General features: G+C 44.6%; 1 protein-coding gene across 5 annotated transcripts in view; it reads right to left on the bottom strand.

Moving 5' to 3' along the window:
* Positions 1–14,178: 14,178 nt before the first annotated feature.
* Positions 14,179–18,618, bottom strand: part of SEPTIN10 (septin 10) — a 32,796-nt gene continuing 28,356 nt past the window's right edge. For all 5 annotated transcript variants that reach the window (XM_042805929.1, XM_042805928.1, XM_032996990.2 and 2 more), the window contains 2 exons: positions 16,227–16,414; positions 14,179–15,043 (listed from right to left, as the gene is read on the bottom strand). In XM_042805929.1, coding sequence (XP_042661863.1) covers positions 15,028–15,043; positions 16,227–16,414 — 204 coding nt within the window. In that variant the 3' untranslated portion in view covers positions 14,179–15,027. The remainder of the gene's footprint in view (positions 15,044–16,226; positions 16,415–18,618) is intronic.

Raw genomic sequence — 18,618 nt, 5'->3', positions numbered from 1 at the left:
GGGGTGCAGTCAGCGCTGCCACTTCCTTCATCTTCGGTGAGGGGAGTGTCCAAAACTTGTTACCCCCTGCTCCATCGTGGTCCCCCTCTCACAGGAGACAGTCCTCCACAAACTTTCTCCGACGAGAGTCCCTCCCACGGGCCGCAGCGTTCCCCACACTGCTCCGTCATGGGTCACTAACTTCCTCCGACTGGATTCTCTCCCACAGCTGCAGCCCTTCCCGAGCTGCTCCGGCGTGGGACTCCCCCGCATGCTGCAATCCTCCCAGCGCTGAATTACAGCAGCGGGGCTGCCTTTTCCCATGAGACCCCGGCCTTCTTCGGGCACAGAACCTTGATCAGCTGAGCAGGAACAACAGGCTGTAAATCAATGTCTGCTCCACCGTAGCTCTCCATGGGTGGCAGGGGGGGCCGCCCTGCCGTCTCCCCACAGGATACAGGGGGGTCTCTGCTCCAGCACACCTCCCCCCTCCTTTCTTCCTCCGTTCCTCCACTGACCTTGGTGTTCACGCAGCTGCAGCAACTCCTCCTCACAAGTCCCCCTGCACGTCACCACGTCCCTTCTTAAATACGTTATCGCAGAGGCGCAGCTGATGGGCTCAATTTCCCAAACAGAAGTGGAGCTGATGTGGAGCTGGGGGAGCTTCGAGAAGCTTCTCACAGGGGGCCGCCCCTATAGCCCCCTCCCCTGCCACCAAAAAACTCCACCACTCACTCAACCCAGGACAGGGGTCCTTCACAAACTGGGCTTGGGCCCAGCAATCCGCGCAGCCGCCCTTGAGCCACCGAGGCTGGGGGGGTTATGTCATCTCCTTTCGCTGCGGCTGCTCTTGACCAAGCTGCTCCCGGCCAGCAGCACCGAATCCTTACTTAAACCCCTCGAGACAGCTCCAGCCAGCACCAGAAAGGCGGCAGCAACGCTATGAGGGGTTGGGAAGAGGAAGGAAAAAGAGAAGTAAACCTGAGAGCAGAGCAGAAATCCCGGGCAGGACAAGTGGAAGTGGGTGGCCCCAGCGGTACGTGGCAGAACTCTCCCGTCCCTCCCTTGGGATGGTCATCGACACGGCTGCCTGACCGTGCTGCCGGCAAAATCCCCTCGACACGAACACCCAGGGCAGCGCAGGCGTAATGCAGATGTTCACTGCTCAGCTCTTCTCCCTCCCAGGAGAGCTCCCCATCAACCCCAGCCCACTCCTGTCCTCCACCCCCTCCCCTGCCACCGAAAAAACTCCCCCACTCACTCAACCCAGGACACCCCTGAAGGTAAATATCCGCCCTCCATCCCTCTAACACCATTGGACCTGTGAAGCCATTCAGACACAAAGCGGACAAATGCGTCCATCAGCAACAAGCACGAAAGAGCTCCTGGCTGATAATGTATTTACCCAGCCCTTGTGAAAATAGAAGGGTAGAATAACACTACATGAGCAGTCTTCCTGCTCTAATCTGCCATGTGGGGAGTGACCATGCTTTATGCATCCAGCGAGATATTCTTTACCTCTGAAGCAAACGTGTATGCACAGACTCATCCATGTAATTGCCCACAGCCCTGGCTCTGATCACCTACTCAATTTTTGTGCAAGCCTAAAGTGAGTCCTAGTCCTGAGACAGCAATTGCCATATCAATCCCATGTCTCACAAAATTCGAGTCTTTGATAGTTGCTCATATTAGGCCCAGAAAGGTTATTTTCCAGCACTCCTGGCCACAGGGAAATACCATCCTTGTTTCGGAGCTGAAGGTGGACAGGCAGAGATCCCAGGGCCCGTGCGGATGCCAGAGAAAAGCAGGGAAGCAGGTTCAAGTCCCAAGTTCAGGACCACTGGGTCTCCCCTCCCTCCCCAAACTACAGCTCCTTCCACTTTTACATTTGAAACACAGGGCCTTCCTGATAAGCGGCCCTGGCCAGGTTGCTGCCATGCCACTAAACAGATGGGCTGTCACGCTGCTGGTACGTTAAGCACCAGCAAAAGGCTAAAAGCTTGCTCTGATACCAACAGCTCCAGCGGAGTTGTCTCCCCATCGCATCAGTCTTTCAGGCTCGGTCAGCAAGGGTTGGAGATCCCCCCACCCCTCGCAGGTCCGTCTGGGATAAGCTGGCTTTTCACACCAGTGACAGAGTGACGGGCCCAGCCCCGGTGACCACCCGGTCGCTCCCAGCTGAGCGCAAGGCGCGACCTCACCCCCCGTGGCTCTGAGGCAAGGCGCCCCACCGACTTGTCGCTGCTTCGTTCCTTCAGGGCATACAGCAGGAGAGCAGGCCGGTGGGGAGCACATGTCCTGGCAGATACCCCAGTCGACGTTAAGCTGATGTCTTCTTCTTAGTCTTTAGAGAAAATTGGATGCCGCATTTAGGAGCCAGTATGGAGCTGGGAGGTGTTACAATCACAGGTGAGGACTGAGAAATGATACAACAGGACCTGCCAAGCTTACAAATCCTGTACAGACAGGGAATAACTGAGAAGTTTAACCTGTAAAAGGTGCAAGCCAATATACCTGGGGAAAATAATCAAACCCACAGATATTTCATGAAGGAGGCACTCAGAAAGCAAGGGCTAAAATAAGGCTGCAAGCAGAAGACGGAGTGTGTGCAAGTGTGAAAGCGAGAAAGCAAACAGGAGCCTGGAAGAGCCCGGAGTTTCTCAGCGGGAACTACACAGCACTAAAAGCAGGGGGTCATACTGCGGTTTTCAGGACATTGAGATCCATGTTTAATTTCCACTCGGTGCTGTGATAGCATTATCTGGGGGGAGGAAGGATGCAGAACTGCCCCCCTGCCCCCGGGCAAGAGCCTCTGCTTTGCTAAGAGCCACGGGAGCCTGGTGACTGCCCCCCAGGCTCAGGCCCCCGGGCAGGGGGCTACCGGCAGCTCCCCCAAAGCCGGGTGTCCCCAGGAAGGTGCCCCCCCAGCACTGCAGAGGTTCCTCGCTCCTGCTGCCTTCCCTTGGGTGCCGTGGCACACGCTGCAGGGGTGACAGGTTGTGCAACAATGCATGAAAAAAAGCCGAGGTTTGATCAACCAAAGAGCAAACCCCGCCAAGCAGCGCTCAGCAAGCTCTGATGCTCGAATCTTTTACAAAAGGATGACAAACGCCGCTTCTTGTCCACGCTACATTCCCACTACCCGAACCAAAAGCTTGCAGTTAACCGGCTTTGCCCCCCACGCTGCATTCCCAGGGAAGAGTCGGATCCCTCCGGAGTAAATCGTCTGGCTGCCCGCCCTGCTGCCAGCAGCTCTGGCAGGCTGCACACACTGAGGCAACGGGACCCGACCCCTGTGACCTACGAATGAAATCACAGAGAGGGACAGAAGGAAAAAGCAAGCTGGTGCTGGGCATCAGCCCTGAACGGGAACCAGCAGGCGAGGAGACAGAGTTGGAGATTATTTTTACCTCTTTCCCAAAAGGTTTGGGTCTCTCTCATCCCCAAATTAGTTGAAAATTCGCCCCAGGGTAGTAGCCCCTCCCCTGCTACCACCAGCTGAGCAACTGGGGCCTTTACCTGCATGGCAAAGAGCTAGTGACAGACCTCACCTCCACCCGAGTGAAGACGGACCTGCCCCATCAGGCTCTGAGGATGATCGCCCGGCTACCAAGCGAGGCTGAAGCTCAGCCATCCCCCTGCCCAACCCGCCGGCGTCAGGCCGCCCGGTGTGAGCAGTGCCCCTTGCTGCCCAGCCCAGCTGTGAGGGCTGTTCCTCGGATGTGTCCGTCCCAGAGCATCATCAGGATGCCCAAGACATTTATCCCAGGAGCCCAGAACAAATCCTTTCCGGCAGCTTGAAGGATGAACCTCACACGGCAGGTGAGTGTCGAGACCACGCTGACCCACCCGTGCCGAGGACAAAATGTTTCCTTGTGCCCAGCGGAGCAATTTGTGCAGAATGAAATGAAATTACACGTTTTATTTCGTTGGGTGATGTTCAGAAAGGAGAAGAAAGGGATTTCTCTTTAGGGACCTGTAGGAAACTGCCATTTAGGAGCCAGGACTCAAGTACTCCCTTTGCCTCTGACAGAAATAGAAAACACTCCTCCCGCCAGTGCTGACTTTCTGCTGGTGAAGGAGTTTTTATTTCTACCGTCTCCACCATTTGCTGCAACAGGACTGAGCCTATCCTTTCCCCTCTCCTGAAGAGGACCAGACGCCACCCTCTCCAACCCTACAAGAAGTCACGTCAACAAACCAAGACGGGACGTCTGTCTTCTGAAAAGGGAGCTTTCTGTTGTTTTACCTGGTTAGATCTGCACCTTTAATCTCCGCTTTGAACTATTTCCAAACCCATCCTGAGACACTGCTACAGAGCAACCGGTGAGCACCCGCCCGGTGCCGGACGGAGCCAGCGTGCCTTCCAGCGCCGGTGGCAGCACGCCAGGGCAGGGACATCAGCTGTGCAGGGGGGACTTTGAAAGATGTCTTGGGGATGTAAACCGCTGAGTAAATTACCAAAGAGCATTCTTTTGGATTTAGGTAATGCACGTTTTCAGCTTTAAGGCTGAGAACCTTCACTGGAAGATGCAGCGAGCAAGCGGGTAACATGAAAGCGGAAGGATATGCTGTTATGTCTAGAATCAAAAGAAAATAAAGCGTGCACAGTGAGAAAACACACTGCTAACCTGGTCTAAGTCAAAAGAGTCTCTCACATATCCGACAGGTAAGACAAGACAGAAAAATCTCGAGAGTCTTCAACTTCTAAGCTTTAAAACACACTGTACGAAACTCCCCACCTTGCGGAGGTCAAAATTTTCCCTGCTAGCACGGCACGCCTGCCCTGGCAGCTCTCCCCCCTGCCCTCGGGCTACTCACGCCAAAGCCCCGCTCCCCACCAGCTGGCCTGTCACATCTCATGCTGCTGAATCCTTCCTGCGGCTGCACGCTCACAGGATTTTCCATCCTGACCGCTTCTGAGGAGTAAAATACCGACAAGCCTTTCATTTGGGCTTTTTTAAAGCGGAGCTTTCACAGCTTTCCTTTGCCTAGGGTTTCTTTTTATGCTTAAACATAATTTTTTGGCTCGCAGCACGACACAGCTCCGGGAGCTGCAGCCTATCCCGGATGGTTATTTAGCACCCCTCACTGGCAGTCTCCATAAACTAGACTAAAATAGGCTTTAAATACAGAAAGAAGAAATAAACAAAAAACATACCACAGAGAAGATCCAGAGAAACCCAGACTGACAGCAACTCCAATATACCTTTCCTTCAGAGATTCCAAGAAATTCCATTTCCAAGAAAATTGTAACATTCTTTAAAATCAGTCTTTCCTGCAAACAGATCTGGTGTTTCAAAAAACAGAAGCCTTTGGCCTCACATCGATTTTTTTCTGAGCATCTACATCAAAAGGCTTTATCTGAAGAATGTTCGTAGCAACTTTAACTGTGTTTCAGACATTGAAGGTGAGCAGATTAAGGATGACACCAGAAAAGCACACCCTGTGGAAACCTCAATCTGTGTTCCTCTGACATTTGGCATAGTTACAAGATTAGGGATAATTTTGTAGTCTTTCTGTTTAAAACTTGACTGAATACTGGCTGAGGTAAAATTAATTTTTTTGAAAGCACACGCATCTGTAAATTCCTCTGCAGAGTTTTGGATGGGCAGCTTGCCATTTTTAGTACTTTTCAGCTTAATTTCATACCAAACAGGAAATGATTTTTTTCCCCAACCGGTCAAACTCATCAATGCACCCGCAGCCTCCCAGGCTGCACAAGGCAAGTCTTAAAAATTGAAGTTAACACTTCTGTGTGGAGGTTTTGTCTTTCTGTTAGAGTGTGTGGAATTTACTGCTTCAGGTATTCTGTCTTGAGATATGACATTTATATTACTGTATTTTATAAAGATTTTAAAGCTGTAAATGATTTTTTAAAAGCAGATAGGATTATAAGGGTTTTTTTCAACACCCTACCCAGGCAAATTTCCAAACAGGGCTTTTAGCATACTAGGCTGTAATTCCTTTATTTGCATACTTATAGTGACAGTAACCTCAGCCAACTGTTTGCAGCAATCGTTAATTCACAGCTTGCAGTGCAGTATCTTTACTTATTGATCCAATAAGCTCTGCCAAAGTACAGACTCCATTATACCATCCAGTAAAACCCTCGAGGATCACTCCTGACCTCGCAGGCAAAGTACTGTGTATTCAAAACACAGTACTAGCATGTAATCCCTTACTGGGGAAATCTGTTGTTCCCTCTACCGTAATTACATTTCACTTACCAATAATATGATCAGCAGAGCCCTCAGGTTATTACAATCTTTAGTTTCTGCGATCATGTTTTCAATGACTGGATTCATAAACTGAGCCATTTTCAGCCCCACCAGAATATCAGGACAGTACTTCCTTGGACGTCGAGATAAACACCATGCAGTTTTTTAATTAGGAATTTCTTATTTTCTTCAAAAATTACTGAAACAGAGCATCAGTGTTTCTGGTAATCTTTAAAAGTCAGCTCACTGACCTGCAGTGTCCCAGAGAGTCTTGGCACATCTCACATTCGTCTTAAAGTTTTTTTCCAGGTAGAGAATCCAGGCTAGACACAGATCAGTCCAGCGCAGATTTATGAGGCAGGCGAATGGGTTTTGAGTCTTTCCTCCCCGCCCTGCCTGCCGGCAGTACCCTGGGGCAGCCATGCCACTGTCTCGGGATGCTGTCAGTCAGCTGGCTTGCTGGTCTTCTCTTCAGCCACCTAAATATCATTTAAGTCTTCGTCTGCGTGCTCAGGTGGAAAGCTCCATCTCTGTGCCTAGATACTTCCCGTTCGGTTAGAAACGGGCTCAGCTCCACCGCAGCCAGACCAGCCAGGTCAGGGATGAGCCTGAGGCTCAAGGACCAAGGCAGGAGGCTACAAGGTCTCCCAGCAAGCGCTGACTCCCGGGGCCAGAGTGCTGCCTTCCCAGAAAGGGATGTTTGGGATGGAGTTTAATAAAAGGTTTTTTCTTTTTTTTTTAACTCCTGATGACTCCAGAGCTTCCCAGCAGTCACACATAAACACCTGCCCTCCTAAAGAGCATCGTTACTCAGCAACCCCAGAAAGCCCTGCCTCATAAGAAACTATGGGAAATACAGTCACAAATAATTTCAGAGTGTGAAGAGTTTTAAACCCAGCTCCTTGTTCTGCCTGACTTGGAGCAGGGATTTGAGATTAGATTTCTCAACTTTCAGGCAATGATCTTGTCCACCAGACTAGGGAATTTTTGAGGTAGGTCTTCCTCATCCCCTGTTGAAATAGCTTCATTCACTACAAACAACTGCATCTGTACTGGAGCAATGAGTAAAATCTGACATGAACTTAAACATTCATTTTTTTCCTCCAGGATCAATGCATACTTTACTATCTAAATAAGACTGAGAAATGTCAGCAAGATGGACTGGCAACTCAGGATAAATTATGTATCAGTGGGGAAGTCTCTCCTCTAATGAGGATACACTCACAGACACTCCAGGTTCACCCTATGGACCATGGTGTTCCAGGAACCTCAGTATGGTTTTGGAGACATTAAATATGTACATGAGTACCTCTCTAAAACCTAAGTGACTCGGGAATCTCGAAGCAACAGCATAAAGCATTTAAATTCTGGATTTAGGGCGACAGAGGTCTCATGCAAACCTAACTCAAAGTAATCAGAATTCAGACTGCATCCCCCTCCTTATGTAGATCACCCTCCACGAAAGCTCCTCTGTTTTATTTATCAGCCAAAACAACAGCAGATTTGAGAACTATGTACAAATTTGAGGAGCACAGACTCATGCTTAGCACCAGCAAAGGATGTCAGCTCAAGTACCTTGTCCATCACAGATTTCATGTGTGACTGTAAGGACACATTAAACGGTATGAGGGATTTATTTCCATGGCTCATTTTCACTGAGTGGGTGCAAAGAAAAAAAAAAAATCTAATTATGCTTTAAAATCTGAGCCTTACCCACTGTGGGTCTCATTTTCCAACTATAAATTCAAGCAGGATCTTCCAACTTCGTAATACATTTTGTGAGAACAAATACACTGAAGGTTGAGAAGCAGTCAGAAGATGCCTAAGAGATTTTTTTCCTTGAGGAGCTAACAGAAGCAAAAAAACTTCTGTAACTTTGGAGGCAAAACACACAGGCCAATCTCAAACTCCATCAAGATAGACGATTAAATTATTTCTCACATGTAGGTATCTGCACTGTGCATTTGCACGTTTTTAATTATTAGGGGTATAGAATTATTTGACCTTGCAGCAAAGCTCGGATGTCATTCATCTACTGTGAACACAGTCATATAACAGCACTGGTATTTTGTATTCCTCTGCACAGTCCATCAGTATTGCCTGCTGTGTTTCTAGATAGCAGCTACTAAGAATTTTTCACTGAGGCTTGCAAGTCAAATGCGCCCTTAATGGCATGACAGAAGGCTAACAAATGCCAGAGGAAAGGTTGTGACAGAGTTCTGCGGGTCTCACCTGCCTGGCTGCTTGCACACCTGGACAGGCAGCTCAGCCATTCCACCAAATGGCACCAGGACCGTCACTGTTTCCCCAGAAGGCGAAAAGGAGCGAGTGTCTTCACACTGCCAGCACAAGGGAGAATGGAACTCCATCTCTGGCATTCCCAAAACTAACCAAATATCCACCATCTCAACAAAATAGCTGTAAGTAGAATCCATGAGACATCTAGTCCAAAAAGGCTATGCAAATACCAGCACTCCCTTATCTTCTTTCTAAGCATGATGATTATTTTCTCTTCCCTCCTCTTCCCTCCAAAGGGGTGATGACTGCCAGGGTCCCCGCCTTTTCGAAGCTTTGGGTGAAGGAGGTAATATCTCCCTGAGGAGGAAGGCCTAGCTTCACATTTTCACTCTGTAAAGACAGGGGAGTAAAATCTTATGCGTACCGAGAGCTTTGCCTCTCAGCCTCTTCTCAGTGGGAAGGATCAGCCCCTCCAAAAATATGCAGACTAATAGAGTGGTAAAGATTTCCCACCCTCAGCACAAGGGAATGCAGAAATTGCTGGCAGGCATCACGACCAAGTGTTAAGCACTAAAATAGTCTCTTGAATTGATCAGTGATCACACAGCCTGGGGACCACTCTTAGCTAGCTGTGGCACTTGTTGTGAGTGATCTATATATCCATATACACATATCTAGGCAGGTAGGAATCAGATGCATCTCTCTGTGTATGTACATTTAGAAAAAATATAGGGATTTGTATCTAGAAATAGGAACATATCCAAAACCTACACACTCCGATATGAAAATCGGAGAAAGGCAAATTTCTGCTGGAAGACAGAATTTCATTCTGAAACCATTTGCTGGGTTCCTTGTTTATGCAAATTACACTAATAAACTGTGATACGTAAAAGTGCCAAGAGAGATAATTACTTATAGATTGCAAGTACAGGTACCCCAAAAATAAAGAGATACTTAACGATCTCGTGCCAAAAACATTTGTGCAGCTCCACAGTACCCTTTTTCAGAAAGTTTAAGGCTCGCAGGATTATCACCCAGAAGCCACCATGATGCATCTCAATGGTATTTCTCAACAAGAAAAATATGCTACTTTCACACACATTTCTTGGAAGCCTTTTAAAAAGATTTGGGATCAGAATGAGAGATAATTGTATTCTTAAGTTTTCAAATTATAAAGACTGATTTCAGCATTTTAATGCTCTAGCAAATATAATCAACCACATGAGCTCAGAGCTCTCATTGTGCTTACTTTTATACTGGCTCCTGTGCTTACACCTTTGTATCTACAGAAAATAGGTTAATATTCTCCTCTGTGGGAAAAAAAAAAAAAAAAAAAAAAATTGCTCATGCTAAATGAATTACAGAATCACTGATGTTGAAAAGGGCCTTTGGCGATCAGTGACTGCAATCCTCCTGATAAAAGCAGGTTCAACCAGAGAGGGTTGCTCAGTGCCACACTCCTCTCCCCAAAAGCGAAAGCCCTGTGCTTCGAGCGCACCCTAGCGAAAATCCTGTTGAAGCCTTTTTTACTTATTTAAACTCCTGCAAGTATTTATACCTAGCCGTCAGTGTTTTGCTGCCTTGACGCTGGGGTCTGGATTTAAAAAATAAATTTAGTAAAGACAAGAAGGAGAGGTAGATGCCTCAGTACCATATAATAATCCAGTTAGGTAATTCGCCTATCTACAGATTACACCAAATTACTTTTTGCAGTGATACGCTGGATGCGAATTACATAAGCCTTCACAAAGGTCTTGAAAATTAGCCATTTTCCTTTTGAGTATTTTCCTTTCTATACAGAGGTGATGTTGTTGCTGTTACAGAAGAGGGTCCTGTTTCCTGAAGTTAAAATTCTGGAATCATATATGTCAAGTTGGAGAGGACCCATAAGGATCATCGAGTCCAGCTCCCTGCTCCTCACAGGACTACCTAAAACTGAACCATATGACTAAAGAGCATCATCCAGATGCTCCTTGAACTCTGCCAGGCTCGGTGCTGTGATTTCTCTGGGGAGCTGCTCCAGTGACCAGCCACCCTCTCCGTGAAGAACCTTTTCCTAACGTCCAATCTGAACCTCCCCTGGCACAGCTTCATTCCATTTCCACACGTCCTATCGCTGGTCACCAGAGAGAGGAGATCAGCACCCCCCTCCGCTAACCCCCTCGGGGAGGTTGTAGACTGCAATGAACTCACCCCTCAGCCTTCTCTTCCCCAAGCTGAACAAGCCAAGTGACCTCAGCCACCCCTCATAAACCTGGCCCCCAAAGCCTTTCACCATCCTGGTCACCCTCCCCTGGACACACTCTAATAGGCTGAGGTCCTTCTTACATTGGGGCGCCCCAAACTGCACCCAGTGCTTGAGGTGGGGCCACACCAGTGCAGTGCGGAGTGGGACAACCACCTCCCTCAACCAGCCAGCGATGCTGGTTGCACCCCAGGACACGGTTGGCCCTTTCGGCTGCCAGGGCACACTGTGGTCTCATAGTCAACTTCCCATCCACCCAAATCCCCAGATCTCTTTCCACAGGGCTGCTCTCCAGCCTCTTGTCCCCTAATTTGTCCCATATAACCAGGATTATCCTGTCCCAGGTGGAGAAGCTGGCACTTGCTTTCATTAAATTTCACAAAGTTGGGTGATTGCCCAGCCCTCTAGCCTATCCAGACCTCTCCGTAAGGCCTCTCTACCCTAAAGGGAGTCTGCAGTTCCTCTAATTTAGTATAATGGGCAAACCTACTTAATATACTTTCAATTCCTGTGTTCAGATCATTTTTAAAAACATTAAAGAGCACTGGACCTAAAACTGAGCCCTGGGGAACCCCACTGGTGACTGGCTGCCAGCCTGGTGCAACCCCATTAACTAGAACTCTTTGAGGTCAACCCGTCAGTCAGTTGGTCACCCAGAGTATTACGGACTTGTCTAGCTGCCTGCTGGACATTTTGTCCGGAAGGGTACTGTGAGAGACAGTACCAAAAGCTTTGCTAAAATCCAAACAAAACACGTCTAGTGGCTTCCCTTGGTCAACTAGATGGGTGACCTTGTCATGCAAGGAAATGGAGTAAGTTAAGCAGGATTTTCCCCTCACGAATCCATGCTGGCTATGACCAATGACTGCGTCGTCTCTCAAGTGCTTTTCCGTAACTTCCAGAATAACCTTCTCTGTAATTTTACCAGGCACTGAAGTGAGACTGACAGGCCTGTAATTAGCAGGGTCTTCCTTCTTACGTTTCTTGAAAATTGGGCAACATTTGCCAGCTTCCAGTTGACTAGGGCCTCTCCAGACTCCCAAAACCATTGAAAAATAACAGAGAGAGGTCCCGTGATAACATCGGCCAGTTTTTTCAGTACCCTGGGATGAATCCCATCGGGGCCCATAGATTTAAGCACATTCAGCTGGAGCAGCAAGTCTCAAGCAAGTTCAGGGTCAGCTGGGACTTTATCATCCCCCCCAGTTACAGTGCTTCAACAGAGGGCTCTGGGAGCCCTGGGACCCATCATCGGCATTGAAGACAGAGGAAAAGAAGGGATTAAACATCTCTGCTTTGTCTATAACCCTATTTGTGAGGTGACCGACCCCATCAAGCAATAGACCAATATTATCTTTGATCCTCCTTTTGCTGTTAATATATTTTTAAAAGCCCGTTCTGTTGTCCTTCACAGTGATGGCCAGCTTGAACACAAATCGAGCTTTGGCTGCATGGATTTCCTCCCTACGGTGGTGAACAGCATCTCTGTAGTCCTCCCACACTGCCTGTTCTTGCTTCTGACGTCCATACATTCTTAATTTTTGAAGTCCAGTATATTCTCTACCCAGTTTCACAATGGAAACGTAAATAGGTTTCTGACACCAAATATGTAGGCAATGCTATACTGTTAGCAGTAGGGAGATTCAAGACAAGAACACTTATGCATTCTGGCTGTGTTTTCTCTTAGCAAAGTAATTTTAAAGATATAGTTAAGAATAAATATACAAAATACATATGGGAAGTATCCTAAGGAAGCAATCTAAAAAGGTAAAGGCTTCAGGCTTGTAAAGGCCATAAATCATCTCACAGTAGCCACTTGAAGAAGGTACCATAACAATAAAGAGACCCTAATAAATGGTCCTGAAATGGTTTCATCTGCAGGATAAACCTCCCTGTCCAACTAAAAAGCACATAGCTAAGATAAATAAAAACTTATATACCTCACTGTAGTTTATTACCACTATTAATTCTCCACTTTCAGGAGATATTGTCAGTTGCTCCTTTATAATTTGCATTTGACTGTCAGGCTGTGATGTGCATTTGTGCACTTATCTGATCTCTCACCTTCACGCGAACTTAAACAAAACAACTATGGAATTTCCCATACTTCCAGATGACTCTCCATTTCTTAAATGAATACCAGGAAAAAAATAAAAACCCAGTGGCGCTCTCATTTCATGTTAAGTCATTTTGTGCTACAGCTGAACAAACTTGCTTTAACTGTCACCTGTTCCGAAGACCTCTACAGCCACAGCCATCCTGCAGGGCCAACACGTTCGAGTGAACATAAATCCATTCTGACCACGACATGTGGTATCCATAAATGTTCTGCTCTTCATGGTTCCCAGCTGTCAAAGCACAGCACATCCTCTAGTACTGGCCAGGCACAATGCTATCTAGGTCAAACACTACTTAACCATCTCAGGCTTTGCGCTCAGCCAAGCAGCCACACTACAGACAGCTAATTCTGTCTGTTGATGCAGTTCTGTAATGCTCATGAAGAGTTGTGCTTCAGCTAACTAACATCAGAGCCTGGGATAACACGGACAGGGATAACTGAGTGCTGACAGAACACATCACTCAAATGTAATTACATTCTGCTCAAGATCACTTGATTACACTTCCAAATCTACTGCTCGGATCAAAACCTGATTTTTTTTTTTTTTTTTTTTTTTTTTTTTACATTTGGCTGCTACCTCCTTTAAGGAGGGTGTATCTCTTGTTTCTAATCAAACAGATGCAAATGGGCCAGCCAATGGTACAAAGCCAAACAAAAAACCACAGTCTTTCATCAAGCTACATCTTGCTCAGGAAAGAGCAATCAGACAGCAATCACAGGGCCTGGCTCTGGCCCATTTTCTTCTCTTGAAAGAAGCATCAGTTAGTGCTGGCTGAGTGTGTGGGCTAGACGGGCGTCTCCTCTTAACCCTTCTCTCCTATGCTACATCCTGCTGTACCTGTGGTCCTGACTGAATTAGCAGTTTGACACTTTCCTGGTCAGTGAAGGGGTTACATATCTTAGCATCTATTCCTTCCCATTGCTACAGAATTGAAGGAAAACAATCTTACATGATATGCATCACTCTGAGTGAAATAAATGGTGAGGCTGGTCGCTGGAGCAGGCTCCCCAGGGCAGCGGTCACGGCACCAAGCCTGGCAGAGTCCAAGGAACGTCTGGACGATGCTCTTAGTCATATGGTTTAGTTTTAGGTAGTCCTGCGAGGAGCAGGGAGCTGGACTCCATGAACCTTATGGGTCCCTTCCAACTTGAGATATTCTGTGGCACTATGGTAACTACAGTGGTATAAGATAATATATCACAAGTCATATTGCCTTTCTGGCACAGTATGCACAAATTGCCTATTTTTTCCAATCAATAAATGACTTAAGACATTTAAAACTGATGCAAAACATTTCTATTTTCAGATTAATGTGAAATATTGCCCCTTGGTTTTAATAACATAGGAAGGAGAGGAAGCAGAACAACAGAAACACTTAAGCAAAACCTATATATTTTATTTCTATCAAGTTAGTATTTCATTTTTAAAAGTTGCACAAAACAACTTCAGAGAACTGCACCTCTTATAGTTTTCCATTAGTTATCATGGCTACTGACAATATAAAAAAACATTTTAAACTTGTTTTAACCTGAAGGTCTTGTAGTTAATAGTTTTTGTAAAGTTCAGCCTCTGCTGTAACTGAACACCACAGTCACAAGCATCAAAAAGTTACAGGTACTTTCCATATGAAGTTAGCAATGTCAGATAAACTATCACACAACAGTACAGCACTATAAAAGTACAAATTTTGATTAGAAAGATCGTATCTGAAATTTAGGACAGTGCTTGTTCATAAAGGCCTATAAACAAAATCTGTCAGCAAAAGCAGTAAGTGGTTGAATTATGTCAACAGTGGTATTAAATAATGTTTAGTAGACTAATATACCATACCCTGTGAAAATAACTCTTTAGAAAGGTTATAGTGGATACACTCACTGAATACTTTTCTCTACTACCGCATTCATATTATGAATGGAATTGTTTATGGCAAGGACATTTTCTTTGGTACAATGCACTTAAAATGAAAACAAGTTGGCCACACATACGTAAGGCAAGTGTGTATCAAGGCACGCTCACAACAGAATGTCTGTGGTGGCAATGACAGTGATTGACGCACCATATGTGTACAGATCATACTTCAAAATTCTTCTTTTGCAGCACGCCGCAACAAGAGATATTTTCCAAATCCTTTAGTAAGAAACTGCAACTCCTATCCCTCCAGAAGCACATCGTGAATCATTGCTTCCTCGAGAAATTATCAATATTGTTTCTTCTATTATCAGTATTACGTAAAGCTGGAACTGAAAAACAAAAGCAAGCATATAAACTGTAACATACTCTGCAGAAATAAAGCTAAAAGAGAGCAAACAAATCTAAAAATTTTCTGAAGTTGAGAGTTACTCATAATAGTGCAGATAATCATTTCTGTTACCAAGAATTCCACTTCCATATGTAAATCCAGACAAAGGAGTCTAGGAAAAGGAACTCAGTAACATTACTTGAAATGCAATAAATTTTAGCAAAAACACAAGCAGGCCACTAGCATACACCCCAAAAACGTCAAAGCTGACTTGAAGATATTTGTGGCAATATGTACACCCATCTAGCTTCTAAACTTTTTCAGACTGTAGCAGTTATGAATCGTTTCTGTACCAAAAACTCTGCTTTCCACTGTAGTAAGGTATTTATCAACATAATGTTAAAAAATCTGCTTTCAACTGTAGTAAGGTATTGATCAACAGAATGTTATCTGCAGTAAAGTTGTAACCTATCAGGAAAGGAAATTAATAAGTTAATAGAATTCTGGTTTTGGAGGAGAAAAAAAGTTAGTTCGATTTAATGTTTATATATGGACATTTAATTCAATGTTTGTATATGAAGAAGTTGGGCATGTTATTCTGGAGACTACTTTTGAATGCATTTCTGAAATGTCACAATTTATTGGAGCTTTTCTTTCGGGAGTGGAGAAAGCAGGTGGGAGGGAAGAAAGTGAAATATTTATCTCTCCTCTCAAAAATCCGTACTAGGAAGACACATCCAGTATTATGGGACAGCGGCAGTCAGACTGCTTCATAAAACTAACATATCCTACATTCAAAACCTGAGTGCTGCAATCAAATACTATTTCTGGAATTCCCTGGGTGAATTTCTCTCCCTCTCTAACTTCTCCCTCTCCCTCTTGCTCTGTTCGTGAACATTCACAATTTCTTCATCTCTGACATCAAAGCACAGGAGTTCAAGTCGAAAACCTTGGTTCCTTCATGGAAAAAGAAAAAAAAAGAAAGAATGCTCACAGAACATACAGCAATTACTCTAAAAGTAAATCCAAGCATGAGGGTATTTTACACACTTGTGTCTCCTAATCACATAACAGAATAGGAGCATATTTGTATATTTTCTAAAAGATTACTGAAATTTGTCTTATAGAAGTGATATGCGAAGAATTTTTTATTGCTGCCTCTGATAACTAGCATCAGCACTTACTTTTTGCGGTCCTTGTCTCTCTTCAAACTAACAGGGGTAGAGACAGCTGCTTGTGACTGGAGAAATTCAGCATTAGCTTTCCTCTCAATAAACATAGCTATTTCATCTTCTAGAACTTTTTTCTTTTTCTCTAATTTCAGTTTCACTTCTTGATGCATTAGCATACGATGTTCAAATTTAGTCTGTACCTGTTTAATAAAAGCATAAAAAAAACCAGTATTTCCAACTAGCGACACAAGGTGGTGATATCACAATACAAAAACTCTGCAATTGAACAGTAAAACCTACCTCAACTTGTGTTAAAAGTCATAAGAAATTGCAGTCCTTTCCCAAAACTGATAAGACTAAAAAACAGCAATCTGGAAAAATAATCATTCGTATCAGATTGTTCTCATAGAAGCCAGGCCACTACACACAAAGTACAGGTGGAAACCATGGAAGGTACTGAACGAATATTAGATGTCCTACTAGATTTTACTATATCTTTATTGTATCAAAAATAAGGAGGCCATTAGAGAGGAAACAATTACCAACAGAAGGATTAAATCAGGATCTGTCAGGTAGAATCTACTTCCCTAAAACCAAGTGAGTAAGGAATCATACATACTTTAGTTACACAGGTATGGATTTTCATATATATATATATATAATTTTAATATGTATATTAATTACATTTACATATTAATATGTACATACACAGTAAGTCTGGTTGGGGGAGTTCCTTGTGGGCTGCAAGCAGCTAACTGCTTTTCTGCAGTAATTGTTTTTGACTGTTCTTTAATAGATTTTACTCTCCAGATGCATTTCGACCAGTTTAAACCTACTGTGAAGTTGCACATGATAATCAAAGGGTGCTTTACTCACTCCACCCTTCCTCAACTCCCATCTTCCTACACACAAAATCTCCTAGAATTCTGCTTCTGTTTCCATCTGTACTGAAGTAACTCAGCCAGAGTACTGCTAAACTGGTACAGAAATCAGAGAGATTTAGTTCCATTGTGTGCAAAGAGTGAACTAAGAAATAATTAAGATTATAAACGTAACAGTATAACTGTTCTACACAGTAGAACTCTTGGATTTTATAAATGCGTGTGTGCGGATGTATGTATACTATTCATTTATTTGTTTCATTGCAACAGTTAACCAGATGCATTGCAAAAACAGGTATACCAATAAAAACGTTCAGGGTAGAAACAGTGATGCCCTACGTGATGTCTCAGCAGTGGTAATGCTGCTCATTGCACCTACAAGTTTCCTCTAAATGACCAATGTGAAAGCCATCTTAAGTACAACAGAAATTCCTGGTTTTCCTTCATTTCCAGATACACATACATGCTTCTCAGAGAACAAGCAGCAACAGTACATGGCAAATGTTCTTTAGGAGTGACTGTGTGATCACTTTTCCCACATAAGGAACTGGGAAAACTAATATCCATAATTCAACTGCAATATGCAGAGCTCACAAACCGTCTGGTATAAATCATAGAAGGAAAACATCAAAGGGTACCACAGGTACTGTGTAAGACCTAGCTGAACCTACTCTGAACATAGCCAAGTGTTCTTCCCATTGCATAGCCTCAACTGAGGAAGGACTGAACACGATTTTTTTCTCCACAAGTAACACGGGGGACTTAACAGATTTAGAAAACAAAGTATTAATGCTTCTTTTTCTTTAAAGCATGCATCTGAACACCTCATAAGAACTGCTGTATCTTTGCTGGGAGACCGAGATACAGAAAAGAACATTAATAAATACACACAGGTTTCCAATTTAATTAAACCAGTGTTTGAATACAAATACTCATGACCATGATAGTCTGGCAGAAAGTAGGTGAGAAGATCCTGTTTTGCCAGTCCAGCTTGACAGGACTAAATCTGCAACAGCATATTCAAGAAAAGTTCCACACCTCCAAACATTCTTAAGGCAGCTGGGGGAATAGAGGAGATTTTAAAACAAAACCAAACCAAGAGCAACAAAGCCAAACACCCCCACTTTCAAATATCTCAACATGAGGGTTGAGCTTATATTTAATAACTGAACTTGGAGGTCATACAAGCCTACATGCCCCACACCTTGGGCTGAAAAAACAACCCATGGGATTTTTTCCTGAGATCTTAGTTTTTACAGAGCAACCTATGCATGAAAAGCACCTACTGGGCTGCTATGGCATATCGATGTTTCTCAGCATGCTGCTAGAGAAGACAAAGAAACATGCAATCATTACATTCATTACTATCTTACTTCACCGTATCACCTCCTACTCTATTCACTTGTCCCAGCTTTCCACCAAAGCCTTTAGATCATAAGCTCCCTCCTTCTAAAAAAAGACTGCCATTTATAGAATCACAGAATCATTCGTGTTGGAAAAGACCCTTAAGATCATCATGTTCT

Source organism: Tyto alba, unplaced genomic scaffold (assembly GCF_018691265.1).
Source record: "Tyto alba isolate M040663 unplaced genomic scaffold, T.alba_DEE_v4.0 Super-Scaffold_45, whole genome shotgun sequence".
NCBI lineage: Eukaryota > Metazoa > Chordata > Aves > Strigiformes > Tytonidae > Tyto > Tyto alba.
Note: the sequence above shows the minus strand (reverse complement) of the source record. Positions and strands in the feature narration are given on the sequence as shown.